Source organism: Penicillium cataractarum (genome assembly GCF_028827025.1).
Source record: "Penicillium cataractarum strain IBT 29864 chromosome Unknown utg000004l, whole genome shotgun sequence".
Classification (NCBI taxonomy): Eukaryota; Fungi; Ascomycota; class Eurotiomycetes; order Eurotiales; family Aspergillaceae; genus Penicillium; species Penicillium cataractarum.
The window spans coordinates 3,173,385-3,192,920 of NW_026622740.1; the positions used below are offsets into that span (position 1 = coordinate 3,173,385).

The 19,536-nt window shown below is 48.9% G+C and overlaps 3 protein-coding genes across 3 annotated transcripts; all 3 read right to left on the minus strand.

Moving 5' to 3' along the window:
• Positions 1 to 2,182: 2,182 nt before the first annotated feature.
• N7496_005653 (uncharacterized protein) lies at positions 2,183 to 4,335 on the minus strand (the record flags this gene model as incomplete). Its single annotated transcript, XM_056698582.1, has 3 exons — positions 2,183 to 2,862; positions 2,985 to 3,418; positions 3,515 to 4,335. 3 exons carry the CDS (start codon positions 4,333 to 4,335, stop codon positions 2,183 to 2,185), a joined length of 1,935 nt encoding a protein of 644 aa, XP_056557107.1.
• A 1,438-nt stretch (positions 4,336 to 5,773) lies between these two features.
• On the minus strand, positions 5,774 to 7,784 carry N7496_005654 (hydrolase CocE/NonD family protein; the record flags this gene model as incomplete). Its single annotated transcript, XM_056698583.1, has 4 exons — positions 5,774 to 6,612; positions 6,669 to 6,941; positions 7,063 to 7,318; positions 7,389 to 7,784. 4 exons carry the CDS (start codon positions 7,782 to 7,784, stop codon positions 5,774 to 5,776), a joined length of 1,764 nt encoding a protein of 587 aa, XP_056557108.1.
• A 949-nt stretch (positions 7,785 to 8,733) lies between these two features.
• Positions 8,734 to 10,357, minus strand: N7496_005655 (uncharacterized protein; the record flags this gene model as incomplete). The annotated part of the gene is made up of 4 exons (XM_056698584.1): positions 8,734 to 9,122; positions 9,178 to 9,574; positions 9,641 to 10,185; positions 10,291 to 10,357. The coding sequence occupies 4 exons, from the start codon at positions 10,355 to 10,357 to the stop codon at positions 8,734 to 8,736; spliced, it is 1,398 nt and encodes a 465-aa protein (XP_056557109.1).
• Positions 10,358 to 19,536: the final 9,179 nt, after the last annotated feature.

Here is a 19,536-nt window from a genome sequence, read left to right on the forward strand (position 1 = left end):
ACCGGGCCGTTGTCGGATATTCGCTGTCATGGTTGAAGTTCCCTTGCTTGCAGGTAGTCAATGCGACAAGCATCACCCGGCGTGACGAGTGTAGATTTATTATGAGACAAGGAACAGCCATGGCTTGGAGCAAATCTAGACTGAAGATTCTATTTAAATAACGTGGCGTGACTTGGCTCCTAATGCCCCCTCATCTTCACCCCCCCCCTTCTTCCCTGATACGACCTCAAGCACAATACGACATCCAGACCATCAGAACCGTACTTCTTGGAAGCGAATGGTTCGTCTCTAGCTATGGATGTATGTAAGAAATTAGTTGGCCTGCGATATGAGAATATGAGATTATTAATGTCCAATAGTAATTCACTTTTTTTATGAAACCAGTGTGATATAATGGGTGGAATTCCTGCCAGGATCTTCGTCAGCCGGGAGAACCAAAGTACCTTACGAGCTCGCGTGGTTCGGCTTAATCGACGGATGGGGGCTATACGAGGTTTGAGCAGGCAGGCGAGCCCAGGGGTCGAATCAGAGAGTCTGACACGCATATACGGAGTAGCAGTACATAGCCTGATGGACTCAGCTAGCGCGCCTGAAGCGTTGGCTTAGTCTTCAGAAAGTATAACCCATTTGCACAGTAATAGTTGGCCTGTATTATGGACAGGCGCTGGCGCTAGCACGACTTCGTACATATGTCCCATACTTATCTGCCCGACCAGGATCTAATTCACCCGGTGCCTAGATCGGTAAGTCTACTTTGCATAGACTCCGTGCTTGAGATAGATTCTCGTGTTGAAGCAATACGGTGGCCGGGCGCACGCCCTGAGACAAAGTCTGCCATGGACCCCAAAAGTTTGTATTAACCACCTGTCATGCTCATCACTCATTGGTTGATTGTGGGGAAGTGAACTCTAGTTGTTTTTCCGAGATAATTACCACTATATTCGTCTCATACGGTAATTGCTCAATCTGGATGGGATAAATAAGCTTTGTGGAATAACTCACCCTATCTGAAGAGACATTGTCAAGTCCAGTGTAGTTCATGGCACCAATTAGGAGAAGGTTCTGCTGATGCTACTCACTCCTAATCCGGAGCGGGGTCTTAGTGGCGATGAAGATCCTGGAACCGCCTCATTTATCCCTCCAATGGTCTAGATGAAAGTAATTACAATCTCTAGCCAAAGGAAGCGAATGAGGAGATTGCACTAGCTCGGCGCTATCATATACTGTCATCGAATTTGTACGGTCGCTTAACGATTGTAAGCCCCCTCCTTTCCCGCTTGTTGTAGTTTCCGTTCATCTACGTCTTCAGGTATGGGTGGCCCCTTAGGTAATTTTTGTTTAAACATGTTTAACCAGTTACATTGCCCTTTCTCTTCCTCTTCTACTAGTTGAGGTTTGCGTTCCGGGCATCACCAGGAGACTTAGACTATGTAGGTGTCGATTCCCACCTCGATATATATACTTCCATTCACTGTACTCGAACTGCTTTTGGGCAGCTTGACGCTGATAAATTTGGGTTTTCTGTATCATCAATGCCCATTTTCTGTTATCCTTTGACACGGGCCGCGAGGAAAATGCCCGGTAGGTCATCAACAGGCGGCACTACAATACCTGTGAATAATTGTCTCAATAGGTCTATTCTCGTCGTTCCCTATGATGATCGATTTGGGAACCAAATTACACAGATGGGGAAAGATGAATATATGAGGACCGTCGTATATGGTACACCTGAGGCTCTCTTGGATCGTTTATGTAAAGATATCTCCCTCGTCCTTAAAGAATAAAAAAGCATTACGTTTCAAGGACGACATCCTGCACCGTATATATAGTAAATGTCGTTATTTCTACGCCCATCGTCCACGGAAAATGACATCGTAAAAGGATTTTCTTGACGGTTGGGAACCTGGATGGGAATCATGTAGTACAAGGGGAATCAGCCATTGAAGTATGCGAATAGGCTGCTCCTGTATTCAACACGCGCGTAGTATCATTTGCTCTCAGACTTTGTTGGAATATGCCGATTATTGAATGAATCTTGATTCCTGAATACGTCTCCTCTTAATGTTCAGTCCATTTCAAAGTAACTCGCCTTATCCCAGACTCTGTTCAATATCCCTTCGTGGCTATGATCCTGCCATCCAATCTATAAAGGTCGGTCCCACAGCCCATTCTATACGAGAGCTCAAGCTCCCATCCCCTGATGCCCTACCACCGCATAACCGTCCTTCCTCGCCCCGATCCCTTCACCCGGACCTTCGCCGCGCACCTCCTCCTCAGTCGCATGCTCCACACCCTGTCTATCATCATTATCAGTCTTCCCCTGCGGCTCGCCATTTACTGGTGAACCCAAGTCCCCTGAAATATGTGCTAAGATCACTGAAGTAGGAACCATTCCTTGCTTCTCATCCCCTCGCCATGTGCCGGTCGCCTTGTAGAATCCGTGAAGCAGAACCAAGACATCATCCGCAAGCCACTGCTCTGTCTTATACGTGTCCTTCCCTACCCGCGAGCGCAGCAATGCCACGACCGAATCCACGTTCGGTCCAATGAGGATGATCGCCCCACACAGCGCGACTGTCAGTGCCAGTCCTAGCACAGAGAAATTCTGGTATCCCGCAGCGTTGTGGACGAGCTGATTTGTGCACTGCGCGCGGGCGTAGCTGTTCAGAGGTGTGGTGACATTCCACCCCACGGAGGAGGTATCAAGCAATGAACTGGCCGGGAAGTTGCGTGGGGCAGTGGCCCATTCCACGGCCCAAGCTTGCTCTTTAGCCAGGGAGGTGGCGAACCAGGTCATGACTTCCGTTTGCCATTGGGTTGAAGGGATGGCGAATTGGATGTTGCCGTGGGCGATCGCGGATGCTTTGATTTGGATTGTTAGAGATTGTAAAAATGGGGGTTTGAATCCATGAAGTTGGCTTGCTCGGATTGAAGTTTACCATTCAACGCCGCGGCTCCCCGCCCATTCACATTCGAATACATACTCCGGTCATTGTTGCCAGACAGAAAGCGCCCGATGGTTGCGATCTGGGCCGCATTGAACCCGAGGTACTTGGTTGGGTCGGTGGTGAAACTCGCAAAGGATGTACTCAGGATCCCGCCGAGCTTGGTGCACTTGGTCGTCTCGTTGCCTGGTCGGTTCGGGTTACAAATCTGGTACTGGTCGGTGCAGACGAGGAGGTTCGCCTGGTAGCTCTTCGCCCACATCGAAGTGGTGAAGTTCGTGTTGTTCAAACTATTGCTTATGGGCACGAGGGCGGTCATCCACGGGTCATAGCTCGGTTCCAGATAGCCCATGTTATTCTGGTTGAGCATCATCATCGTGATGTCCGCGTCGGTGGTGTTGATGGCGGGATCGGGCACCCAGCTCTGGGTTGCGTTGAGAAGGCCAGTCGGGTCGGCTTTCGCGAAAACAGCGCTATGAGCAGAAATTTAGCACGCGCGGTGGGTAGAGCTTAGGTGATAACAAATAGTAAAAGGATCTTGGAATGGCAACTTCTAGCCGGCTTCTTACCTCAGCATATAACCCACTCCGTCGAGGCTTGGGATCGGGGCGTAGGAGAAGGTGTAGTTGAGGTATTCTGTTCCCTCAGCGTACTGCCCGCCCGCATTGATATAGAGGATGAAACCGTATTCTGAAGAGTTCTGCGCGGTGGCCAACCCTGATCCATGCTTGACTGGGGCACAGGTAGTGACGCGGCGATACTTGATTCGATTATGGAGGTGAGCGTTGATGCCGAAGTCTGCGTGCGAGTCTAGGAAGCCAGTATCCATCTGTAGGGCTGCGTGGCTATTATAAGCGCACAGATCGTTGGCGTAGGGGCAGGAGGCATTCGGATTGGTAGTGAATGAAAGATTCGGACGAACGTAAGTGCTGCAGTCGAGCTCGCTCGCATTCTCGTGGTAACATCTTCGGACGTATGTGGCAGCGTCATAGGTATCCTGGAGATTTTTACTGATGACGACGCTCAAATCACTGGCATTGTACTCATACCCTCCGCAGCCTGGGCCCAAGAGAAGAGTCGATTGGCCCGCCGTCTTGGTTATGTAGCTTGTGAATAGACCCGATGCCGCAAACAGACTGAGAACGAGGACTGGAGGGATCGTCATGGCAAGAGCACGTCTCAGTGCTGTCGCTTTGGATAATGTCCGGTCATCTGCAAATGGTAGCTTCAATAGAGCCCAGGCCGCTGAAGCTGCACCTTTGTTCCGTAGGATGGCCTGACACTGGTAATGAAACGCATCTCGCCGCTGGGCAGGATCTGTTGTTCTGAGTTGATGGATAACGAAACTCAGAATACTCCAGAAGAAACCACCGGCAACGTTGGCGAGCATGGCAAGAAACGCGGTCAGAATTCCAGCGTCCGCTTGGGATAAAGTTAGAGTGAGCCCACGGACTATGCCTTCGGACCAGTTAGTCCAGACCCCGGTATAGGTATAAAGTCCAGCAGACATGATGATAATGATGATAATGTTGTGGTGAAGTGGTTAAGTGTTGAGCTTTAAGTAACCGGCCTGAACAAGGAAGGGCGGTTACGGTTGCCTTCACTGAGGAGTGTTCTGTCAACTGAGAGCAAATCGCCTCATAATACATCTTTCTTTCTTCGCTCAGCTGAAACATCTCCTGATTTGGCGGTGTATGTTTGATGGGGTTCCGGGACGATTGGTTGACTCTCGGTTTCACTGTCCTGGGACTTATCGGCATCAAAATACCCTGGCCTAGACTCAGCCCCCGATGAGCCTTAATGACCGAGGAGAACATCACCCCAAAACGATAAAAGGTTTTGCCCGGGTTCCGTTGAGGGTCATGATCGCTTATATATTCCTTGGGACACCGGAATACGAAAAGGTGGCGTTTGGAAGACGACCTGTAGCCTGCAGCTTATGTCACACTTGACGACCAAGTTCCTGCGACTGAAAATAAGACCGAATGATTCGTCACAACACTAGACACTCGGACCATGCCTTCATTGGGTACGACTACGATCATACAATATCCTATCCAGGACTGGCACCGACCTTGGCTGGGGCCTTCAGAGCGTAGTCCTACATTGTCCTTCTGGTTGCCTAGGATGCCTTTTACAGTCAAATCTCTATAGTCTAGACTCCTATAGCTTTAGAAACGCCGATTGTTAAAACAATTTTCTGGTCACAATTATTTTGCTTATATTATACATAGTTAAGACTGCTAAGACCGTCGCATGGTTATATTGATGTCGTCTTATGAGATCTTCAGATCATTGAACACCAGAGCTCGGGATTCGGGTAGCAAACAGGTACGTCAAATTATCGATGTATTGGCCAAGTGGAGGCTCAACATCCGGGTCCCGGGAGGGCTTTAATACCGTTGGTGGATATGTCAATCGGAATCTAGATAGGCCGCGATTTGCTGACATGCCGGATAACTGGATAATCTTTCTCGATTTTCGACAATTTGAACAAGCAAAGGAAGTTTGCCGGTCCCGCCTTTGGGGTAAGGATTGAAGGAAAGGGACGGGCGTGCGATCTAGCTTGAATTTAGACTTCATCTACAAAAGAACAATATATTGAACTATATACTATTTTTGATAATAGAACATCAAGGCAAGAATCAAAAATGAAGCGGTAAAAGGAAGGAGGAATGACGAGCAGACCTAAATACATTTGGAATGGCAGCTATTGAACGGACTCCGGTCGTACTTACCTAACTACTTAACAAGTAACTAGGTAACTAGTGACTAACCACCAACCCCAGTTGATAACTAACTAGCCACGCATTCAAGTTCAACAAATCTTAGGAAGTAAGCGGCAATAGGAGATATGACGCTGTGGCACCACCGGTATGCACAATATGCTGTCCCTTGTTTCTTGACTTCGGCCTGGGATCATTCGGGCGGAGGTGTGGATGAGGATTGAATCCAGATATTGTCAGGCGCATCACTTCTCCCGCATCGAAGATCCATCCATATGGCCATATCTCCAAATCTGCAGCAACCACCTCTTTGGCCTTCAAAAGTCGCTCCTCTTTATGAGTGTAAGCCGGCTGGAATTCAGTGCTGTGAGCCTCATCCAGACCACGGTGCGAGACTCGCAGAGAACCGAGAGGCCCAGAGCTAAAATAACTTGAACAAAATTTGGGATCTCGTTGGTTTACGGTGATAAGATCACAGCGCTCCTTTTCAGGGTCATCCGCCAGCCAGCCAACATCAATGACCGTGGACTTCTGTAGCTCTCCCTCGGCGTTGTACTTTTCGAGTGTGACAAAAATATCCATATCATCCGATCCATCAGCCTCAAGAAATAGGCGCAACCTCGATGGCCCGACAAATTCCATTTTAGAAGGAATTTTGTAAGTAAAGATTAGCGATCCAGTTGTAGCCGGGTATGCACGGGCGCATGATTCCTGGGAGGTATGGGGCTCTATCATGCCTGAATTGCCATTGAGGAACAATTTGAATGGCTTCTCTCGGGTCAATGGATAGTTAGTCTCGGGTCGATTAACGATATCTCGCCCACCAGTGCCCAGTACGCTCAGGCGGACGGTTGGCGTGAAGTTCCAGCCATTATTGATGTCCCTCATGTAATAATCATAGAAGTAGCGCAATGACTCGACGTTATTATGATTGTATAGATCTGAGATTTTGGAGTCAGGAAGGTCCGCCGAGATCAAAGTTAGAGACTTGTCATACCTGGCCATTCATGAGAATTATGGACACGCAACCACTTCTCTTTGCTACTACTCTCGATGAAAGCCTTCAGAGTTCCTCGGGTATGTAGAGGATTAGTCCAACTTGCGACGACATACAGTGGAACTTGAATCCTTTTCAAGTTCGCTCGCCGACTTTCCCAGTATGAATTCCAAAGCGGATTCTCCTCGGTAGTTTGAACAATTTCTTCCACCGAGTTCTTTCCGCTCAGGTCACCAAGAATTAAGCCGCTCGCAAAGCCAGCGTCGGGAATACCTGTCAGATAGATAGAGATCAGCTACCAGTGTTGAGAATTTCAAGACTCTTCAAGCCTTGATTAACCGGGTTATCCAATGTGCTTTTCTTTTGATATGTCAAAAAGTTGGAGCCTTCTTACCTCCCCGTCGAACTTGATCATTATACATATCATTAAAGCCTTCCCATGGTGCGAGGCAGGTCAAATGAGGCGGCTGTTCGGCTCCAACGAACCACTGTGTTGCAGCCAGGAAGCTATTTCCGGACATTGTGACCCTGCCGTTCGACCAATTTTGACCGGCGATCCACTCGACAACATCATATCCATCTTTGCCCTGCTCAGCACAGGGGAAAACTGCATTTCCATCCGAGTTCCAGGTTCCTCTCATGTCTGATAACTATTAGAACTTCTCTCTTGGAAAAAAAGCATTTTACTTGGAGCTTTGTGTTGGTCTCACCTGCACACACGATTGCATATCCATGGAAGCACCAGAATGCCGGGTCTGGTCCTTCAAAGACCTCCAATCCGGAAACTACCTTCCTTGGAACACCGCATCGCCATTCTCTGGCATCGAAGTTCCTCCGATTAGGGCCACCCTGCTTTCCGAAGGGTGTGAAAACGAAAATTGTCGGCACAGTACCAAGCTTGGCATTGGGTGGGCGATACACGTCCGCGTATAGACGCGTACCATCTCGCATGACCACCTCAACGTCTTGCTCTAGGAGGATGTCACATGGAAGAGGCAGATGGCCATCGCTATGGACTGACCCTTTGGACAGTACTTTGGAAGACGGGTTGAATCCAGGATAGAACTCACTGGACTCCAGGGGATTTGCTGGGATCCATCGAAGATTATCGGCCATGACTAACAATGGTGAGAATCGCTGTGTTCCCTGATTTTTTCAGAGGGCTCCTTGACAAATGTTTTTCAGGTTTCCCGTTCAAGATATATGTCTATTGGGGCACGTTGTCCGTCGCGGCGTCTGTTTTGTTCATGCCCCCCCCCCCCCACCCGAACCCAATGCCGTGGTTGTTACCAGAATTGTTAACCCGCGGGATAAAAGACCATGGTCATCATTTCGTCCACGGAATAAGAAAGGCCTCGTGTCCAGGGGGTGGGTCCCGGCACTAAGAATGGGAAAGTCTTGCCGATCACATTGTCCTGGACGAGTGTGCGTCGAGACTGACAAAACTATCTGTTCTGCTTAGCATTAGCATTCATAGCCAACTGGTAACGGGTTGTTTGTCAAGTTGTGCGCCACGACAAAATCGTTTTCTTTGGGTGTACTAAACCCACACACAGGGATCTTATTTTGGTCCTCACCTGAGCTTCGCGTAATCAATTTGGAATTTTATTTTCTAGCCCATGGGAAGCGTGCCTTGGGGTTTTCAATGAAACATAAGGGTTCCCATCGAGTCACAGCGATTTTCGAGCCATATCAAGGACCAAAGAAGCTCACGACCACGCTCTTGACTCTATTAAATCATTGCTGGAGGGGGAAAGACAAAATAAGTCACTGGGTCGAAACAAGGAACCTCCGATGGCCAATAAATGGTGGAATCTTGAGAAACGGGGTTGAATTGGAGTAAATTTCACAAATGTGGTTGTCGAAATTATAGAAGACTGCCCAGCACCACCGCTCTTGTCCTATCTACGTAATGGGTGTAGGTGAATCTCTTTCGCTAACAATAGGAGCGATATATACGGAGATAAAATATTCCAAAGTAAGACGATAAATTGGTGATTCTGTGGTTGTTGCACTATACATTGACCTGCAGTGCCTCGCTATGACCCATCACGGTTTTCAACGCCTATGAATTGGGTTCAGTCTTGGTTCTGAGCACGACATCCTCAACCAGTTCAACGTCTGCCTCTTTCATCACCTTTTCCTCCGCTGCTTGGCGCGCAGCCTCGTTGAGGTTGCCTTGAATTTTAGCCCGACCGAGAAAAATCCCCTTGTTCTCAAACAACTCGGAAATATCTTCCAGTTTGTATCCCCGAGTCTCAGGGAAGAAGAAATAGACAACAATCAGGAACTGTACAAGCATAGCGACATACACCAGATAGTACTTCCATCCGATAGCATCGAGCGCGATTGGCGACACGAAGGAATTGAAAATATTTGCACAGCTGTTGCCAACGTAGGCCATTGCCATAACCTTTTGACGACTGTGGAAAGGCAGAATCTCCACCGAGTAACCTATGGGTCAAGGTCAACAAGGGCCGGCACGTTTCTGAGAGTTTGGTAGACTCACTCTGGCTAAGAGGCGTAATTCCCACCGAATAATGAACCTGGAAGAGGAATATGAGCACCAAGACGGCCTTTGCCAGGCCTGGGGAATCATTTTTGGTGTATAGTGCGGAGCAAACTGTCCATGCTGTGTAGGATACCAGCATACCACCAATTGAGAAGAGCCAAAGAGGACGACGACCAAGTCGATCAACGAGCAGACTTCCAATAATCGCCGCTACCCAGCTGACAATTTGGAGAATACCGTTGATGAGGGTCTTATCTCGAGATCCCGTAATTCCCACGGTATCAAGGATCAATGACAAGTAGTAACTTACCACACCGTTACCACACCATTGAGTGAGAAAGGATAGATAGATCACAAGTACGAGTCGCTTGCGATCGGCTGCTGTTTTCCATAACTGCTTTTGGTCAGCACGTGGTTTCAACTGAATCGGTTGACAACACTTCCGGAACAATATACATACTTGTTGCCAGGTAAGCCTCAGTCCCTGTGAGGGCATATGCTGCTGGATATCTTGCATCTCATGCTCAACGAGTGGAGAGTCCTCATGACCATTGGCGTGGTATTTCACCAAAAATGCCCTTGCTTCCTCAACCCGGCCTTTGCCAACCAGCCATCTCGGAGATTCAGGAACCCAGAAAAGGACTATAAACTGCAACGACGGAATGGCTAACTGAAGCAGAGAAGGGATACGCCAGGTCCAGGTGGATGAATCCATCCGGTAGGTAGCATAGGTAGTCCAGCTAGACAGAATTGCTCCAGCAAAGTAAAAGGTTAACCCCAGACTGGTGAATTTTGCTCGATGGGTCGGATAGGCGAGCTCGGTCGTTAATACTGGCGAAGGAACCATGCAGAACTCAATGCCAACTCCGATGATAAATCGAGCAGCGATGAACATGCCAAGGTTTTGGGCCGCAGTTTGAATGATAGCAGCGATAACGATCAAGGCACAGCCAGTTTGAAGAGCAATCCGTCGTCCAAAACGATCGGCGAACCATGCAACGACTCCTGCGAATAAGATCTGCAATTAAACTAGATCATCAGAACAAGGATAATGGTTAGAGTGGGGATAAGTGCGAACCGGTCCCAGATTTAACACAGCATTAGTCAGACCAAGAAGGGCGGAGTTTGGATTATTGAAGTAGGTACTCCAGGTTGACAGAGATTGCAATCCATTCATCATGGACCCATCAAAACCCATACCGGTGGCCGAAAGGCTGACGCATAGTATGTAAAAGTTGAGCTTAAAGCACCGCTATGTAGCGCTAGCTGGAACCCCTTGATCATCTGGTCTAGGATCTCTTTTGATGGGCTCGGAGGGCTATTTGACCGCCGTTTTAGTAGATCTTTTAACATAGAAGCTTGCTTGAATAGCTGAGTAGCGGTTCTAGGCGTTTGTGGTGTGAATTCGCTAGATCTGCTGCTTGGCCGGCTGCTTGGTGGTGTCGGAGTTCGTAGAGAGATATTAAGCTTATTAAGCACTCTCTCGGTAACGTAATTCACGCCCGAGCGGATCACACGCCCGAGCGGATCACCCCAAAACACCATACTAAGTACCTTCTTTTAGTTCGCCCATATTTCGACCACCAAAGGTTTGTTTCGATCAAGAATTAAGATCATGTATATACTCTGATACAGGAAGAGCTTAAGTAGAATTTTAGCTATATATAAGGATGATTTGGATGCGTTACCATAAATTACGCTGTATTTTTGTCCCTTAAGACTTAATTATTTATAATTGCATCAGTACTGTGATCAGTTCTCCTAAAGTTTGCTAGTGAGCTAGAAATAGTATTAAGTCTATGACCCCTTAATATTCAAATATAAATTCATCTGGTTGTTAAGATATGAAGTTGTAATTTATCGTATTTAGTATGGTGTTTTGGGGTGATCCGTTCGGGCGTGTGATCCGCTCGGGCGTGAATTACGTTATCTAACGTAATTCCCGGTCGAGTCGGTCACCCGGTCGAGCCGGTCACTTTCCCATAGAAGAGCAATTCAAAATCGATTATCTCAACCAACACCGATTAATTTAACTAGATATAGCGATTTTTACATACATTAATCCTATGGCCAATCTCCCTGCACCCACTACACCTAGGTGGTGCCCTCTTTGCTGGCATAATTGGCTGACTAGGCAATTCAATCTCTGCATGCGAATCTACCTCATTATCTTCCTCTGGCTGGTTTAGCTGCTCAGCTAGCTGTATAGCCTCCTCAATGGTTAAACCCTCTGCGCAGGGTATCCTCCTAGTTGACCGATTGCGCTTTTTGATCATCTTCTCACTCGCTATACGTAGATTCGCATTATCCTCTGCTAGTAAAGCACCGCTGTGTAGCGCTAGCTGGAATCCCTTGATCATCTGGTCTAGGATCTCTTTTGATGGGCTCGGAGGGCTATTTGACCGCCGTTTTAGTAGATCTTTTAACATAGAAGCTTGCTTGAATAGCTGAGCGGCGGTTCTAGGCGTTTGGGGTGTGAATTCGCTAGATCTGCTGTTTAGCCGGCTGCTAGGTGGTGACGGAGTACGTAGAGAGATATTAAGCTTGTTAAGCACTCTCTCGGGGTCTAATGGTACTAGACCACTAGCTGCGAAGCTGTTTTTGATAGTGAGATTGGTTGATTGGAACGCTTCGAGCCGCGCGCGCTGGTAATCCACTAAGAAATCGTGCTTGTCGATATGGTTATATCCTCTACGCGCAAGATCGCTAACGAAGCGACCGTACGCGCGCTTAACCACTGCAAAACACCCAACATCTAGTGGTTGTAGTAGATGCGATGAATGCGCAGGCATACAAAGAGGTATAATATCGTTTTCTTTGCAGATCCGATCGAATTGGGGCGTAAGGTGGCTACCATGACCGTCAAGAATTAATAGCCGAAACCGACCTCGTACGCGCGAATTCGTGTGTGGGATAAAGTGCTTTTGTAACCAGCGTAGGCCAATCTCATCGGTAGTCCAGCCATTCTTTGAGACCTCGATTCGCCAGTCTTTCGGTAGGTTTTCGTTAAACCATCCTGCAATAGCCACTTTGCCTTTGAAGACTATACATGGCGGTAGTGAATAGCCGTCTGCGCAGATTGCTTCGATCGCAGTAACCCATTCGCGATTTCCTGGTTGTAGAAGAGATCTCCGACCGTAGTATTCAGCCCTTGTGACTACTTTCTGCGAAGATATAAGGCCCATTGCAAAGCCTGTCTCATCAAAGTTGTAGATATCCTCTGATTGTATACCGTTCTCGTCAATAACGCTTTGTACGGTCGCGAACCAAGCTCGGAGGGTCTTCGGGTCTTCGTTTAATGCGCGCTGGTAGTCGTAGCGTCTCGAGAAGCGAGATTGAAGCTCTAGGCGGCGATGAATGAACGATGAGGGCCAATTCTTACCCACGGTAGGTAAAGGGTAGCTACCGCGCGCGGCCAGTAGGATATTAGCCATTTCTCCCACAGTAGCCGGTCTAGGGGCTGCTCCACGCGTATCCATAGAGAGTATCCATTCAGTAAGCGAATCCTCTTCTAATTGGGTCAATTTATGGCCATTTGGGCGTATATCAACGCGTGACGCTCGGCCATGAGAGCGCGCATAGAGTGTAGCGTAGGGAATTTTGTATAGCTTAGCAGCTGCGTGAATAGATTTGATTCGGTTATTTTTGATATCATCAAGGGCTAATAAGATCTTGCCCTCCTGATTAGTCGATTTTTGCTGCGATTCAGATCGAATTGGTGGCATGATAGATGGTTGAAGTTGGTGTGTAGGTAGGAAGACGCGATTTTCAAAGTGGTTATCCGCTCGACCGGGTTATCCGCTCGGGCGGGAATTACGTTAACGTAATCCACGGCCGACCGGATCACACGGCCGACCGGATCACCCCTTCTAAATTCGCGTCTTTCTACCAACCTGATTAATTCAACCACCTACCATGCCACCAATTCGCAGTGAATCTAGCCATAAATTGGCCAACCAAGAGGGCAAGATCCTATTGGCCCTTTCTGATTTAAAAGAGGGCCGTATCTCTTCTATCCGCGCAGCAGCAAAGCTATATGAGATACCCTACACTACCCTACATGCGCGCGCCGATGGCCGAGTCTCACGCGTTGATAAGCGCCCATCTGGTCATAAATTGACCCAAACCGAAGAGGATGCGCTTGCTGAGTGGATATTATCTATGGATTCACGTGGAGCAGCGCCTAGACCGGCTACTGTGGGAGAAATGGCTAATATCCTACTTGCTACGCGCGGTAGTAACCCTCCGCCTACTGTTGGTGTTAATTGGCCATCAAGCTTTATTAAACGCCGCGATGAGCTTCGGTCTCGCTTCTCGCGAAGATACGATTACCAAAGAGCCCTAAACGAAGATCCGAAATCGATTCGGCAGTGGTTTACGACCGTACAGCGTACAATCGATGAGAAGGGTATACAACCGGAGGATATCTACAACTTTGATGAGACAGGCTTTGCAATGGGCCTTATATCTTCGCAGAAAGTAGTTACAAGAGCTGAATACTACGGTCGGAGGTCTCTTCTACAACCAGGAAATCGCGAATGGGTTACTGCGATCGAAGCAATCTGCGCAGATGGCTATTCACTACCGCCATGTATAGTCTTTAAAGGCAAAGTGGCTATTGCAGGATGGTTTAACGAAAATCTACCGAAAGACTGGCGAATCGAGGTCTCTGCCAACGGTTGGACTACCCATGAGATTGGCCTACGCTGGTTACAAAAGATCTTTATACCATATACGAATTCGCGCGTACGAGGTCGGTTTCGGCTATTGATTCTTGATGGTCATGGTAGCCACCTTACACCCCAATTCGACCGAATCTGCACAGAAAACGATATTATACCTCTTTGTATGCCTGCGCATTCATCGCATCTACTACAACCACTAGATGTTAGGTGTTTTGCAGTGGTTAAGCGCGCGTACGGTCGCTTCGTTAGCGATCTTGCGCGTAGAGGATATAACCATATCGACAAGCACGATTTCTTAGTGGATTACCAGCACGCGCGGCTAGAAACGTTCCAATCAACCAATCCCACTATCAAAAACAGCTTCGCAGCTAGCGGTCTAGTACCATTAGATGCTGAGAGAGTGCTTAACAAGCTTAATATCTCTCTACGAACTCCAACACCACCAAACAGCCGGCCAAGCAGCAGATCTAGCGAATTCACACCACAAACGCCTAGAACCGCTACTCAGCTATTTAAGCAAGCTTCTATGTTGAAAGATCTACTAAAACGGCGGTCAAATAGCCCTCCGAGCCCATCAAAAGAGATCCTAGACCAGATGATCAAGGGGTTCCAGCTCGCGCTTCACAGCGGTGCACTACTGGCAGAGGATAACGCGAATTTGCGCATAGCGAATGAGAAGATGGTCAAAAAGCGCAATCGGTCAACTAAGAAGATACCCTGCGAAGAGGGTTTAACCATTGAAGAGGCTATACAGCTAGCTACGCAGCTAAACCAGCCAGAGGAAGATGATGGGGTAGATTCGCATGCAGAGGTCGAATTGCCTAGTCAGCCAACTAGGCCAGCAGCTAGGGCTCCGCCTAGGTGTAGTGGATGCAGGGAGATTGGCCACAGGATTAATGTATGTAAAAATCGCTATATCTAGTTGAATTGATAGGTGTTGGTTGAGATAATCGATTTTGAAGTATCCCCATGGGGGTAGGTGATCCGGTCGGCCGTGTGATCCGGTCGGCCGTGGATTACGTTAATAAGCTTAGAGAATTAGTAAGCGGCCTCTAGCCCGACGGTTTAAGGGCCTTACCCGCTTCAGTTTCTGCTTTATTTTATATGGGGCCTCCTGTGAAGGGGCTGAAGTAAGACTTGATTCAATCTGACTAGGCCAACATGCTGTTTACAAAAAGCTTAAGGAGAAGAAGTTTATCCCGTGCGTTCCCCACGTCAACATGCCAAGGTCTCGTGATACACGTGACCTATATCGGGCACTGGCCCGTGACAATACCCCCCTCCTAGTCTTAGTCTCGTTAGGGGCACGACGATATGGGCTTCGGTGCCGATTTGCTGACGAATCACGTCCGAAACAGTGCCGTGCTGCTCCTCAAAGGTATCTAGGGCGCTGCAATCCCGCACTGAATCTAGTGTTTCCCACGTCTGCTCTGCCCATCCTCTCCACTTCACTAGTACTTCGTCACGATATCCTCGCCTAATCTTCCTCCGTCGGACAGCTAAGATCTGCTCAACCTCGTATTCCTCCTCTCCAGCAACCAGTAATGGCGGTGGCTGTAGATCGTCCACTAGCTGAGATGGGAATGGATCCGTCGCTGCCGGACGAACTAACTCAATATGGAACACTGGGTGTATACCAGTGGGCACATCTAGTCGGACTGTGAACGGTGACGGAACGTCTACTACTCGGTATCGAGCGTGCAGCCAATCTAACTTCTTTGACGGTCGTTGAGTGCGTACATTCCGAAGGTTTAACCAGACCCAGTCATCCTTCTTATAGACAGGCGCGGCCTGTCGGCGCCGGTTCGCTTGTTCTTCTTGAAGGGCCTGTGCAGAAGCCATGGCGGCCTGGGCCCAATCGGTGGCTTCCCGAAGGCGATTCACGAACGTTTCGCCTGCCTTTCGTGGTGGTGTTAGGGCGTCTTCTAGTTGCCCTGCTTCATCGATACCAATCGGGTCGACGTGATAGCCGTGGGTGAAGAAGAATGGCGAGATTCCGGTTGAAGCAGCGTCACGATTATTAATTGCCACAGCAACTATTGGCAGTAGATCCTTCCAGTTATCCTGTGCGTACGTCGTGAACACACGTAGAATTCGTTCGATCTCCTGATTAGCACGCTCTGTTGCGCCGTCGGTCTGGGGGTGAAAAGCGGTGGATAATCGGCGTTGAATCGATAGCCTTTCGCATACCCTTTCCCAGAAAGAACTCACAAATTGGGGGCCACGGTCGCTCACAATCGTTAGTGGCACCCCATGATGCATATAGAAGTGTGTGAGGAACACCTCCGCTACATCTTCTGCCGTCGTATTCTTCATTCCGATCAGAACCACGCTCTTCGTCAACCGGTCAGTTATAACCATACAATTCGTCGCTCCTGTAGGGCCGGAGGGTGGCAGCCCGGTGATAAAGTCCACTGATATCTCGGCCCAGATTCGCTGTGGAATCGGTAGTGGCTTTAATAGTCCATGCTTCGTGTCTCGCCATACTGAGCTCCGTCCGCAGATTGTGCAATTACGCAGAAAGCGTCGTACATCCTTTGCTGCTCCTGGCCAGAAGAACCGTCGAGACAGTATCGAATAGGTAGCGTCTCGCCCAGGATGCGCCGTGACGTGTGAATCGTGGACCTTCTGTATAATCCCCGTGCGTAAGACCTCATTATCGGGAATCCAGATCCGTTGTCTAAAATGGAGCACCCCCCGATCGTCTAAATGGCACTCCGATAGGCTTGTCTTGATGTTTGTCTCGGTAGCGATTCGGCGCTCCCCTGTTAGCAAAGCGTGGGAGATTCGTTGGTAGATCGAGTCGGACGCCCTCGCCCTTTTCCATTCTGCCTGAAGCTCTTCTTCTTCGAAGAGGGGTATATCCTTCTCGAAATCGACCTCCTCGCTAGGTCGATCTTCGGCTGGTTGAGGGTCTAGTCGTCCCGTTTTGATCTTGACCCTTTTGAGTAGGACTCGGAAGCGGTTCGATAGCCTTTCGTCAGTGATACTCTTAGGCATATCTTGACTCCGTCGTGATAGTGCATCCGGCCTCACCGCAAGCTTGCCAGGGCGATAACGGAGGTCAAAGTTAAACTCTGTTAAGAGATCTGCCCATCGCATCTGCCGTTCGTTAAGATGTTGTGCTTTTCCGAAGTATCGAAGGTTCTTATGGTCCGTCACGATAGTGAATCGAGGCACCATTTTCAGCTCGGGTCTCCATTCGCGTAGAGCACGTATAATCGCTAAAAGCTCCTTATCGTGGATCTCGTAGTTTGATTCTGCTGGAGATAGCTTCTGAGATAGATAGGCGCATGGCCATAGCTGCCCGTCCGGTCCATATTGCGATAGAACCGCGCCAGTTGCCCAGCCGGAGGCATCAGTTTCCACGACTGTTTGGCGATCCTCTTCGAAATGTGCCAAGATTGGTGCGTTTATGAATAGCTCTTTTAGTTCCGCGAAGGCCTGTTGGCAATCGTCGTTCCATTTGAATATAGCGTCTTTCTTCATTAGCCGTGTTAACGGTGCCGAAAGGTCGGCGAATCCTGGTATAAATGGCCGGTAGAAGTTCGCAAACCCAATAAAGCTTCGCACATCCCGTATAGACTTCGGTCTCTCCCATGCTCTGATAGCTTCCACCTTCTTTGGGTCAACGTGAATCCCCTTTCCAGCTTCGACGACGAAGCCAAGGTATTTCACTGAGTCCTGTTCGAACTCCGACTTCGCAATGTCACATTGTAGCCCAGCATCCATTAGCTTCTGTAGCACATCGCCGACTTTTCGGCGGTGATCCGCTAGCGTTCCGTTGGTGTAAATTATTATGTCGTCGACGTATGCTGACACAAAGTCGTCAAGGTACTCTCGTAGCGTCTGATTGATATACCTCTGGAACGTTGCTGGTGCGCCGGTTAACCCAAAGGGCGTCACGTTCCACTCGTAGAGCCCGTATCGCGTCCGAAATGCCGTCTTCCATTCTTCTCCAGGGTGAATACGAATCTTATGGAAGGCCGCGATAATGTCAAGCTTCGTGAACCAGCGGGCTTGGCCTATATTCCGCAATGTCTCTCGAATTAGTGGTAGAGGGTAGCGATCTTTCACTGTTCGCTCATTCAACCCTCGGTAATCAACACAGAAGCGTACGCCTCCACCTGGCTTTCTGACTAGCAAGATCGGTGCCGCCGCGGGCGATTGGCTCACACGTATAAAGTTCTTCCCGAGTAGGTCTGTTAACGTTTTCCGTAGGTAAAGGAGTTCTTCCTTGTTCATGCCATAAAGAGGACCATAAGGTGGTGGCTCTTCGACGCCGTTTCGGTCGCGTTTCAAAGGGATCTTGTGATCGACCCCAGGCCGGTGTGGTGGTAGCTGATCAGCAAGTTGTTGGCTAAAAACCGCTATCCACCGCCAGTAGTGTTTTGGTAGCTTGTCCTTTGGGTCGATATGCTTCTTAGGACGAAGTGCTCTCTCGATGTCGTCTAGCGAAACCCTACCGATTCGCAGGCGATTCATATCCGATACGCTCTGTATGAGTTGCCGGATAGATAGTGCCTCGGCTTGGGCAACACGTAGTGCCCTCACCCCAATAGGCCCAATAGTGCGATCTGTGCGATTCCAGCACCTCGTCCGCTCCCCAGACCTTGTGAAAATATCTAGGTATCCTCTTCTTGCTGAATATCGCCCGTTCACGTCGTGTAACCATGGGTCTCCTAGTATCATACTATCACTTTGTGGTCCGATAATATAGGCGAACACACGGCCTTGTTGATGGCCGTGGATATCAAGGTCGAAGTGGGTGGCGTGGGTGATTCGGTACTGATTCGGTATAACTCCGTCGAGGATTCGTGGCTGTATCTTGATGCGCGGGAGGTCGAATAACTGGACTAAGGACTCATTTACTGTTGCATAACAGCGGCAACCGCTATCGACGAGAGCTTGTGTAAATTGGATTCCATTCACTCTAGCATCGACTATGAACGGTAATGTCTCACGTTCCAGTAGCTTTTCGACCCCCTTTTGCTCCTGCTCGCGGCTCAGAACAGGAGCTATTCTTTTCCCGATCCATCCTCAGTAGTCACATCTTCGTCGTCAGAGGCTGTTGTGACTGAATCTTGGTCGCTCACAGGCTTCGATTTCTTCACTTTGACCGTACGCTCCTTTCCCTTCTTGCTCGAAGCGGACGCAATCCGTGCACTACTAGGCCGTTGTGCTGGTAGTAGTGTGCACGTCCCGATAAAGTAGCCGACCTTTCCACATCGTAGGCACTTCCTATCGGCCCGCCGCTGCTCTAGTACGTCCTAGCTAACCCATTGAGCCTGCTTCGGCACTCCAGTCCTGGATCGGTGGTGTTTCGTGTAGGTTTCGGTTCGGTTTACCGACACAGTAGGCGTCCAATCCATTTCGTCGTCATTCTATCCAGGCGTATGCGACTTGCGTGCTCGTTCCGTTCTTGTGATGTCAAGGGCATCCATATCGGAGCTAATCTCGTGAAGCCGAGAAATCAGGTCCGAAAAGGTAGCGGGGATACCCCGATTCATTAACGAATTCGTCATTGTCTTATTAAGTGCGCTAAGAAGAATCTGTCGCTTAGCCTCATTAGGCCAATCAAGAGCGTCTACATCAGCGAATTCCTTTTCTAGCCGTGGCAGGAACCTAGAAAAGCTCATGTCTTCCGGTTGCCGAATCTGGTGGAGTCGCC